The 11242-nt window shown below is 48.8% G+C and overlaps 2 protein-coding genes across 2 annotated transcripts in view; one reads left to right on the forward strand and one right to left on the reverse strand.

Moving 5' to 3' along the window:
- Positions 1-3700, forward strand: part of TMEM37 (transmembrane protein 37) — a 6105-nt gene extending 2405 nt beyond the window's left edge. Inside the window, exon 2 of the mRNA XM_009640819.2 lies at positions 431-3700. Coding sequence (XP_009639114.1) covers positions 431-1003 — 573 coding nt within the window. The 3' untranslated portion in view covers positions 1004-3700. The remainder of the gene's footprint in view (positions 1-430) is intronic.
- Positions 3701-8258: 4558 nt separating this feature from the next.
- Positions 8259-11242, reverse strand: part of SCTR (secretin receptor) — a 21634-nt gene continuing 18650 nt past the window's right edge. Inside the window, exons 10-13 of the mRNA XM_009640850.2 lie at positions 9918-10009; positions 9684-9822; positions 9466-9507; positions 8259-8435 (exon numbers count right to left, since the gene is read on the reverse strand). Of these exons, the coding sequence (XP_009639145.1) occupies positions 8259-8435; positions 9466-9507; positions 9684-9822; positions 9918-10009 (450 nt within the window). The remainder of the gene's footprint in view (positions 8436-9465; positions 9508-9683; positions 9823-9917; positions 10010-11242) is intronic.

Raw genomic sequence — 11242 nt, forward strand, 5'->3', positions numbered from 1 at the left:
GAAGAGAAGGGCAGTGCAGGTATTTGGGGTCCCCCCGGCTCCGCTCCTTGCCGCCTCCCCCGTCCCAGCCGTCGGCCTCCATCCTCCCAGGGGCCGGTGGTTTCCTCCAGCCCTGCCAGAGCAGGAGGCCATGCTGCGGGGCTGTAGGGCAGGGATCCTGCTCAGCCTGGAGCCTTGGTGATCCCGAACCCGGGCCTTGATGTGGGGGCATCATCCGTGCAGCTGGGGAACCGGGAGAGCTTCACCCACCCTTCCCAACTCCTGGGTGCAGCCTGTAACCATGCTGCCTTCCCCTGCGAGAAGGGGTTTGATGGGCGCAAGCAAATCACTTCCAAAACTGAAGTCCCAAAGCTTTGCTCCCCTGGTTTCATTTCAGCCTAAAGCAGTGCTGTTAACTTGGGTGTTTTTCTTCCCCCTGCTATCCTTTAAGGCTCAGCGGCTGCTGGCGCACCGGAGACCACAGAAATCCTTCTTTGAGACGCTCATCAGGAGCTTGATCATCTTGTGCGTGGCCATAGCGGTGGTCTTGTCGTCCATCTCTGTCTGCGATGGCCGCTGGCTTTTTGCGAGGGGGCAGCTCTTCGGACTGTGGCACTTCTGCACCGTTAGCAACGGCAGCGTCCTGAGGTGCGTCACGGACCTCAGCCTGGCCAAGGTGGAGGGGCTGAGCGTGGGGGTGATTCCCATAAGAAGCATGGTGTCCTTTGCTGTTGTGGTCGCCATATTTGGCCTGGAGCTCCTGATGGTGTCCCAAGTCTGCGAGGACACCAATGCAAGGCGGAAGTGGTCAATGGGCTCTGTTCTCATCCTCGGCTCGTTTTTGCTGTCCGCCACTGGGGTTCTGAGCTTCTCCATCCTTGTGAAGGATCACCTCACCTTCACGGGCTTCACGCTGACGTACTGGTGCGAGTTCATTGCTGCCTTTCTCTTCTTCCTTAATGGGATCAGTGGACTTCACATCAACAGCCTCACACACCCCAGGAATGGGGTAGGCAAAATCTAGGTGCAAAGGGTGTACCTCCACCGTTGTGTAATCGGCTTTGCCAATTAGACTGGAAAAAAGGGAGTCTAACGAAGTTTGAAAAGGACACCGTGTCTTAAATTGCGTGCAAGGAGGCAAACCATGAGTCAGTCTTGATGCCTGTAGAAGACATACCCACCCACTGGTCAGCGTGGAGGGCTGCGTGGCACGAGCAAAGCAGAGACTGAGCCTGGCTGCTGCTGAAATGTGTTTTTCTGGAGGAGTGGTTTAAAGAAGAGTGTGTCCCGTTAAATGTGCAGAGGGGTGGCAGACTGCGATCTACACCCCTGGGCTCAGCTTTGAGGCTTACACAAAGCATGTACTGCTGCGGGTTTGGTGTTGCTGGGCTTTCCCCTGTACTCCGGAACCTGTGAAAGGTGTGACGCAACTTCGGCGTGTCTCCCCGCTTTGCTCCGTCTCGGGGACAGATGACTTGTGTCTGGCCATGCTCACTGGCGTGGAGCATTGAAAATCTTCACTGGATCTCACTCCTCCATTTCTCTTCCACCAAAGGCGGCGCACGGATCTCGATCCGGCCACCCATTTTGTTTCCTGCTGGCAACATTCCCTGTATCTGTCCTGTCCTCTGTGAGTTGTTCTGGGACGCCCCTGACAGAGGCGCAGGGAGATGTAGTTGTCTTGGGGCCGAGGACAGGTTTTAGGTGGTGCAGGTGTACGGGGAAGGGTTGTGATGCCTTCCTTGGGCAGCGGTGCATGCTCCTCTGCTCGCGGCCTCTCCCTGCTGTCACCGCTCCTCTGCTGCCACTGTGGGACACGTGCCAATCCGTCACCCAAACCGGCTCCCTCACCGCCCTCGCAAAGTTCTCTGTAATAGGGCGCTGCTGCTCTTGGTTTCTTTTTTGTCTCTTCAGGGCAAGAGGGACAAGCTCTGCAGGGGTTTTAGGTAGGCATTGTGGCTGGGCAGACCACACAGGGACCACCGCACCTTCTGGGGTGCATTTTGTTTGTTCAGGTTTCCTGCTGGGGCAATGGGAAATCTCCTCATCCTGTAGCTGAGAGTCGCCTGTAGCATTTTGTGAGGGAGGAGAAAGCGCTAGATCCTCCTGACCAGACCAAGTCCTTTTCATCCCCTGATAAACAGTGGGCCTGGGAGGAGCTGCAGCCCAAGATTGCCTAAGAAGGGGCTGATGGGGGCAGCTCTAATCTGTTACAGCTGATGGAAGTCCAAAGAGACTTGGCAAAATTATATTAAGGCTGGTCTTCCTTCTGCCAGTGCCTGAGTCAAGATCTCTACGATGGCTGCAGCTTTGAAGTTCCCTATGCTGTCTGTTTTAAAAGGAGAAGATGACCTCAGCAGGAGAGCTCAGAGGTTGGTTGCCCCACACATGTCCTTCCTGCCCAACATACAGCACTCCATTGCCCAGAGATAAAAATGTCTTCAGAAATAAAATATCAGGGTCTCTGTTTTAATGTTTGGTTTTTATCAGCTGATAAAACAGCTTGTATTTTTGTTATAGGACAAATGTTTCTACATGTTTCATCTCTGTAGCTTGTCTGATAGCTGTTGAGCAAGGCTTTCATTTCCTGTGCAGCAAGTTTGACACAATTTTTTGCCTGAAACAAAAGCATCATAGCACACAGGCCGAGAAGGCTGTGTAGGCAAGCCACGGGTAAACAGCTTTGTGTTTGAAAGCCAAGAATTGGAAGTCTTGCCTGCCTGACCATACATCCACTCTTGCTGAATGTGCTCCTGTGGACTTGCTTGCCTTCATGAGGACAGTCTCCATTCCTTCTCAGATTTCCGTAACTTGTTAAGATAACACTCCTAAGCCTGTTTTGCGATGTGATTTCAGACCAGGCTTGCTCTGGACAGTGACAGTTGTGCTTTTGCACGTGAGTCTGCCCATCTCTCTGGTGAGATAATGCACAGAGCTGTGCTACCCAGGTGACTCCTGAAGCTCTTGCAATGTTTGGGGCTCCATCAGAGTTTACTGACCCTCTCTCAAGGACAAGGACTTGCGCCATTAACCTGCCTCTGGAAAACTGCACTGTGATTGTATCTCTCTTGCAAAGGTGCTTTTGATTTGCTGACTTGCATGGTGGAAGATGTGCTGGTGGGCTGAACTTGCAGATGCTTGTGTGAACAGTACTATTGGCTTTAGCAGAGCTACTTACCCCAGGGAGAGTCTGCAAGGTCTGGTCCCAGATTGTCACACCATGGTGTTACCAGGTGGTAGAGTGCCTTAACTAGCCCATGAATCAGTTGGGTGCATAGGGGTGCCCATGCCAGACAGGACAGTTCTCCTACATGAGGTCAAGGGCTCTAGATGTCCATGGCTTGTCTAGAAACATGCATGTAACTCCAGAGTGCCTTCTTGTTCATAACCAAATTTGGAAATCAATTCTGCATGTACTCCCTTCCATGCTAGTGGGAGGCTGTGCCCCCAGCCCCTTCCCTGGGGGAAGGCAGCCGTAGCCAGATGAAGGCACCAGCCCCAGAGTCCCACTCGGGTTAGAGGGAGGCAGTGGACAATTGGCCATTGAGGTCACCCAAGCCTTGGTGCAACTGTGAATTATTTTAGGATGCCCTCTGGTAGCTGAAGAAGAGGCCTTTTGTTGGGGTTAGGGAATCCTCTAGGGAAAACACGAACTTTTTTTTTCCAACTGGCTTTGTATAGTACTGCTTGACTTACTAATGCTGGGAGAAGATGTGTTTTGATGGCTAAATACTACGAAACAGTGTTGGCTGTCTCAGAGGCATCCTTATATACAGCAACTGGTGCAGCAATGGGCAACTTCATTTTCTGAAGCCTGGGGAAGCGTCAAGCAACACTCTTGAAGCTTGTTAAATAAACTTCTTTGAAATAAGGTAACTGTAATTATCTCTTTCTATATTTAGATATCGGGGTGCAGATTTAAGGGGATGAGTAGGGCTTATGTAATCTCCCAGGTGCCAATTCTGTCTGTTTACCCAGCTAGACCGATGAAGAAATGACTGCTTGGTGCTCCGCCGAGCTGCGACCAAGGAAGCTGCGGCTGCGTAGCTGCTGCACGCTCCCCCCCCCCTTCCTCTCCCAACCTGTCCACACCAACCCAAGCAGGCAGCACCACTTTCTTGTCTTGCAAAACAAGAGGGGCAGTCAGCTGTGCTGCTTCGTGGGAATCGGAGATAACCTTGTATGCTCTTTAATGGTTTCCTGCTGTTGCCTGTGTGCTGTTTACCGGCTGAAGAGCTCTTTCCTGTGTCCTTCACCTCCCTTTTCCCACACCGCACCCTGTGTCAGAAGCATCCTTGCTCTTTTCCCAAGCTTTGCTTATTTGGCCTGCAAGAAGTGGTATCTGAGCACCAATGTATTCATACAGGTTTTTTTCCCCAAGCTCACTGTACTAATGCGTTTAGTTAAATGTCAGGAAAACAGATTTCCAGCTTCACCAGGGAATTAGTTTATGTAATCTCAAGTAAGTTAATTAGCACCTGGTGTTCTCTCTCTGGTGGGAGAGGCCATTGGCCTGTCTCAGATGGTTTAATATCTCCTAAAAGCAGGATAATGAGCATTGCCTTTGTGTTAATGAGCTGTTTAGACTTGCTCAGCTAGTAACTTTAATTGGAAGCTTGTGCACAAACCATTGCTTGTGGATAAGAATAAGGACATAATGGTAGAGGGCATGCAAACTAGGGAGATATCCTGGACTGTTACTGGTATTTTGATTTTAAGTCTCCAGTACCTTCATCAGCTGTGCATGGAGGGACATGTGATTTGGGGGTTGAGCTTTGCTTGCTTTTGTGATTCAGGAGAAGGTGATTACAGGAATTGCCCACCTTTTCCTTCCCTCTGCTGGGGCCTATGGTAAGCAGGTAATGGCCCTTCTAAACCTTCTATCTCAGCCTGCACATGTAAGAAGGGCCTCAGTTCCGGGTGAAAGAAAGGTCTGCCCCGGGGGGTGTCCTGGGAGGGATGTTGGCTGGATTCCTGGGGCCTCTCACCTTCTCATGGATCCAACCCCTCTGAATTGGCACCACCCCCTTCATTTCAGCTCCCCGATGCCCAGCGAGGCATTGCACAATGTAATTATTCACTGCACAAAAATACTGCTGCTTGCTTCTGACAGCTTTGCTGGGAACTTCCTTGTTGCTGCGTTGGGAGAGAAAATCCATTCATTGCTTCCTCTTAAATTCAGCCTTTGGTCTTAGACTGCTGATGTTCAGGCTGCTGGAGCTGCTGCCTGCACCGCTGGCTTGCAGAGCTTCAGCTGGCTTCTGGGGGCACCTGGAGTGAACAGCCAGAGGCCATCACCAGTGTCCCAGAGCAGTGATAACTGCTCGCCTGAAAGACGGTGCTCAGGTCCTGTTCACTGATACCAAACGCCTGCTTTTCATTGAATACCGAGGAACGACTACAGAGAAAGGGAAGCTGGAGATGGGGTTTGCGTTCAGCCTGTCGGTTGTTTCAGGCTGCCGGAGCCTGCCTGCCTTGCATCCGCTCATCTCCCACCTTTTGCATCGCTCACTGAGATTTACTTCCCTGTTCCCCTGCTTATAAACATGTCAGTGTTCCTGGAGCCAAGTAGCTCTCTTCTTTAGTATTCTTCAGTACAGTTAATCAAGAGAGATCTCCAGCAGGGAAGGCCACTTTTGCATCCCCTGTGCAGAAGATGGACAAGGTGAGAACCCGTCCCACTGTGGTGGTGGGTGGCAGCAGCTTCCTACATCCAGGTCACACCACCGTAATGCCTGGGGCTGCCTGCCCGAGTAGACTTGCTCTTCCCAAAGAGCCAAGGACTCCAAATGCCAGCTGATATCCAAGGGTTTTTACAGAACCTCAGCTCTCCATACAAACCAGGCCCAGTGCTCAATGCCTAAAGAAAATGTAATACAGAATCTGGGAATAATTCCCGATTTTGGTTATTTCAGGCAAGCCAAATAAAAACAAAATGGCCATGCAAAACAATAACTTATGCTAGAACACTTTTTTAAAATACAAAACCCAGGACCATTTTATTTTGGGGTGTGTGGTTTGCCCCTGTTTCACCAGGACTCCTGTACCAAATCAGTATCATGCTCAGCCTGGGCTCCACCTGACCTTGTGCCATCCATGCTGGTCCTAACTATGCGCTGCAAGGCTGAGCTCTTACACTGGCTCGAGGGAGAGCCAATAATTGCATCAGATCTAATTAATCGCATGTTATTATATCTCTGAATCTGTATTTCTTCATTTATGCTGGAAGAAGGCACTCGCATTTAAAACAAGCATCTGCTTTGGCTTGACTGGTAAATGTTCAATTCTCAGGGAACATACGAGTTGCTTCACTCTTCTTGGTCTTATTTGTTGGCCAGAGAGAAAATTAGGCTAACGGTTATATCTTTTCGGAATTACCTGACTTGCTGAATGCACTGGGACAGGGTGAACCCCCGAGAAGGCTGGAAGCTCGGCTTGGCTTGGGTAAGTCAGCAAGAAATGAGATCTTTCACCCAAATGTGCATGGAGGGGCTTTCACTTCTCCCTCGGTCACGGGACCGATCCCGCTTCTGCTCTTCCTTCCACTTGCTTTGGCTGAGTTTTAAAGGACAAAGTCGACTCAAAACTTTGCCATTTCAAAAACCATAAGTTTAAAATTAATTCCTGGAAACCCTTGCCAGTTCACTGCTTTGTATTTGATTTTTTTTTTTTTTTTTCCTGGTTTTAAAGAGGTTCAACTCTCCTGCCACTGGGTCGCCTGCATCAGCAGGCAAAGCCGACAGGGCAGGGGAGGCCAGATTGAACCCCCTGCCGAGGTGCCCTTCCCCGCAGTGCCTGTTTCCCTGGGGGGATACGGGCTGCGCGGTCTGTCACCAAAGAGAAAAAAAGACATTTTTCCTGAATCCTGGGACTTGAAACAGTGCTAATAGCTCTCAAAAACCTGCTTCTGCACAGGTAGTTTAACTTTGAAAGCATCCTCTGAATTTCTCTGTGTGTTTGTCTTCTGGTAAAATGGCAGAAATCTATCACGAGGGTTTGGTGTGAATAAGAGCTCATTAGAGTGGTTAAAAAAGAGCGGGTGGGGAATGCTGCTCGGTCAGCATTTGGCATACCACACGTGTTTTGCCAATGTCTTGTAGGTGACCAGGAGGAGGGAGAAGTGATAAACACCACTAACTTTCTGTTCAGTCATCTTTGCCCTTGAAGAAAACCAGACAAGAACTGCCCCAGCTGGGGAAATGCAGATACAAAACCGAGTAGGAGGCTTGATTGCAATTGTCGGATGAATTCTTTTATCTCTTTCCAACTCAGACCAGGGAAATTTGCTTAACAACTTTATCCTTAAGAACATAACGCTGTAATAGAAGCTTGGATACCTTGTGACAGCATATTACAGCGCATAGTCTTGCAGGTTTCAGCATGCTGAGTGATCATAGGCTGTAAAGAGATTTTTGCCAGCTACTATGGTGTTGTTTTTCGTAAGATACCTTGTACTGTCCAGTTCAACTGAGTTTTAAATGTCCCGAGGGCTTTCATTGCTTCCCTTCAAAGACCAGCAGGACAAATCTCAGAGGTACAGACACAATAGGAAAGAGACACCTTACTGAAGTTTTCTTGGTCACCCTGGAATATGCTATAGTAGCTTTTTTTTACCACTTAAAAAACCATACAAAAATCCAAATTGGACCACTGTTACTTCTGAGATCTCCACTGTCAGAAGAGGCAAAGGAAGAAAACCGCTTGAACCTGCCACCATCACTGGAGCAAACCTGAGCGAAGCATTAGCTCAGCCATGCTTTATGTTCTCAGTGCCCATCATCCATCACCACAGCAGAAAGACTTTGAATTGTGGTAAATGGTATGAATGAATTAATTTTGCATTTTGAATCTATGAGCTGTGTGAAAGGATGGCACGGAACCTTTGTCGTACAAAATTGAATGTCCTCCCAGCTTCAACAGCAGAAGAAATAGAGAACTTCTAAAACTGACCAACCAGGCTTAGCCTGGAACATGCTGGGGAGCCACGTGGAAAATGAAATGTCACATTTAACATAGACATAGCAGCTGAAAAGTATTGGTGTGGAAAGAAACACAAATTACTATGGCCAGAAACCCAAGGAAGATCATAATGTTTTGGCCCATTTTGCCTTGTAAAGTAACTCTGGTGCTACACAGGATATAGATGAACAGATGTGTTTCAAGAACTGTTGGTCTACAGCCAAGTCCCGCTTTTGGATACATACACAAGACTCCCAGCACGGTCCATGGAACTTAACCATGTGTATCTGAGCATGGAGGTATCCTCCAGGCACACGGTGTTAAAGCACGCTTGATCTTTGGAGGGTTGCTCTCCTGTGCTCTGGTGGGCTCGACCTCACCATCTGCATCTCTTGAGTTAAGCCACTTCCTCCATTACTCGCTGAGGTGCTGAGATGCTGACGCAAGTGTTTGCTTAAATGCCACTGCCTCCATTTTCTCTGCACTTCCAGCTGAACCTAGGTAGAAAGGTCACAAAATACTTAGTTCAGCTGGTTTATCTTGGAGCCCTGCATTGCAGAGAGCGGTATAACAGGAAAAGGAGAGGGGGTTACCTTTGCCAAGGTTTGGATTTATTTATTTAACCCCCAGTTTAAAGGGTTAGGGTAGGGCCTGTTTCTTGTCACTTCTTGTGATACTGTTGTTGCAGCCACACAATTTTCTGTTAACCTGTTTTTCTGTTTATTGCAGGTGAAACTGTTCAGAGTCTAGCTGGCCTTAGTGTTTGGTTTAGATTTTTCCAAGATTTTTGTTTTAGTTGTAAAAACGGGACATTTTGGCAATCTAAGGTAAAAAAATGCAGATTTTAATTTCAAAGGAACTTTTTCTGAACCCTGTTAAAGGATTAGTCAAAGTATTCCAAACACACCTCCTCCACTTCAAAGTGAGTTTTTCTTCCAACTTTAGGCACCAAAGTTGGTTTTTATTTCCTTCCAATAACCTCAGGATCTCCCAGGTTTGGATGTTTTCCCCCCACCTCTACCAGCAGCAAACAGCATTTCAGAGTGTAAGTTCTAGCCCAGAAGACTGGGCATTATCATATGACTACAAAGGAAACGGTCCCTCTTCCAAAAGCTTTACCTTATGAGAGTCCTAATAAACTTGGACTGGATACAGCTTTTGATAAACTCCCTGCCAAGGATCAAGCAAAGAAATCAGCCATGGGATGACAGATAATAGCACCATAGGTCAGAACCAGTGGATCATCAGCGTGACCCTGCACAGGGTGGTACCCCCACCCTCCTCGGTTCCCAGACAGTAATAATGCTATCTGATTTACGAAAGGGCTGCAATAGTTGCGAGGTGAAATTTGCATCTGGCATACGATTACTTAGGCTTGCCAGGTCTTAGGAGGTGTTTCTCAAGTGACGTTAAGTAGCTGGGAAGAAAACCCTCAGATAAAACGTGTAATTCATTGGAGGATGTATCTTACTGATTCATGAGGCATGCTTGAGCAATAAAAAAGTATGTTATATACACAAAACTCACCTCACCGTTAAGAAAACAATAAAGTACAGCCACGACAAAGCCCTAAAAGACAAAAGAACCATTGTCACAGAATTAGAACTGCAGTTTCTGCTTTTGAATAGGGAGGAGGCATCTCAAGGGAAATCAGACAGCTTGGTTTTGCTATTGGGGCTCTGCTCTATTGCAGAGTTATACCTCTTTTTCTTATTTTAAAGAAATAATAGCTTGTTGGATATTACCTGGAATGATCCAAGAGCCAATTCAAAAAACAGCTGAATTTCCATTGTGCCGCTGCTTGCATCTTCAGGGAAAAAAGCGAAGATTATGTAGTGGACCCCAAAGAGAGGGATGAGGAGAAGTGTTGACTTTGCAAGTCTCCTGAGAATGAAAACAGAGGGGAAAGACGGTGTAGAAGGAGCAAGAGGAGCTTGGGTGGGCTCAAGTGGCATAAAGTCGCGATGTAAGGGACATACTTGTACTGGTTGAAATCACTGCTCCGTCCTTCGGGCATGCTGAGCTTCCTCATCAAGATTCTTAAAATGTTGACAAAAAGAATGAAATTAATCTGAAAAAACAAAGGGAAGAACGTGAAAAAACAAAACAAAAAGAACAAACCCAAATGCCCGGTAGCCACTTAGGTAACTGCCAGCTATCAGCAGAGCCAGTTTGGGGTGCTTTGGCAGAGCAGGCAGCATTGAGGGGCTGGGTCTGGCCTGCCTGTGTCCCTGTCCCCATTCCAGTCCCTGTCCCTGCCTCTCCAGCCTGCCCAGCCACCCTGGTGCTGGCTGCTTTCCCCGCCGATTTGCTGCAGTTATGGGGATGATCAAGGTTTATTATCCAGGGAAATCACCAAAGGGCAGGGAGACCAGGTGCACTGGTGGGATCCCTTCTGGCTGTGCAGTTCAGACAGCCTCTGGGCAGTCTGGCCCCGCTCTGGGTGCCAGCAAAGGGACAGCACCGGAGCCGCTACCACTTGCTCACTGGGACTGCAAATGCTGTTTGCTCCCTGCCAAAAGACACGGTGTGGTTTGGGGTGATGGAGGCAAAATGGTTAAAAGTGGGGGATAGAAAAGAGTCAACACTGAAGTCCTTCCTTTTGCATTTTCCCCCTCTCCAAGGGTGGATATCAGATAAAAATGCTGATCTGCTGCTGTTTTGGGCTAAGGTGAAGCAATAGCTCTTTCTGCTTGTTTGACCCTAAGGCAAAGAGCTCGAGTCACACGGGAGGCAGAGCCAGCCCAAGACCCTCACTTCTCTCCCCAGGGCATGGGGGAGCAATCAGGGCTTTATCTGCCCTTTGCATCAGACCCTGCGCTCCTCCTGCCCTGGCATTGCACCCACAGCCCTTTTGCAACACCCTGCACCATGGCAGGACCTCAACCCTTCCCCACCCCTGGAAACACCATCGTAGCAATGCACCCTCTTCATGATGGCTTGTATGTGCCTGTGGGTGTTGGAGCAGGGCCCTGAGGTGGTGAGTTTCCCTGGAGAAGCGGGTCTACTTTAGATGGGACAGACCCGGGATGTCCCTGGGTTCCTGAAATTACTGGATGAAGAGGGAGCAACTATGGCTGCATGGTCTAGGCTGCTGAGGGTGTCTGGAGAGGGCTGGAAGTTTGGGAGCTGGGGAAGGGTGAGGAAAGGAGCAGAGCTGAGAGGAGGTAGAGGCGAGGGACATGAAGAAGACTGACATATTTTGGGTGTGTTGGGGGGTAAAGGAGGTTCAGGGCTAAGGATTCTGGGGTGTTTAACCCACCAGGCCAGGCATGAGCGGTGTAGGCTGAGCAGGACTACTGGG

Source organism: Egretta garzetta, unplaced genomic scaffold (assembly GCF_000687185.1).
Source record: "Egretta garzetta isolate BGI_Z169 unplaced genomic scaffold, ASM68718v1 scaffold326, whole genome shotgun sequence".
In the NCBI taxonomy this organism is placed as follows: Eukaryota; Metazoa; Chordata; class Aves; order Pelecaniformes; family Ardeidae; genus Egretta; species Egretta garzetta.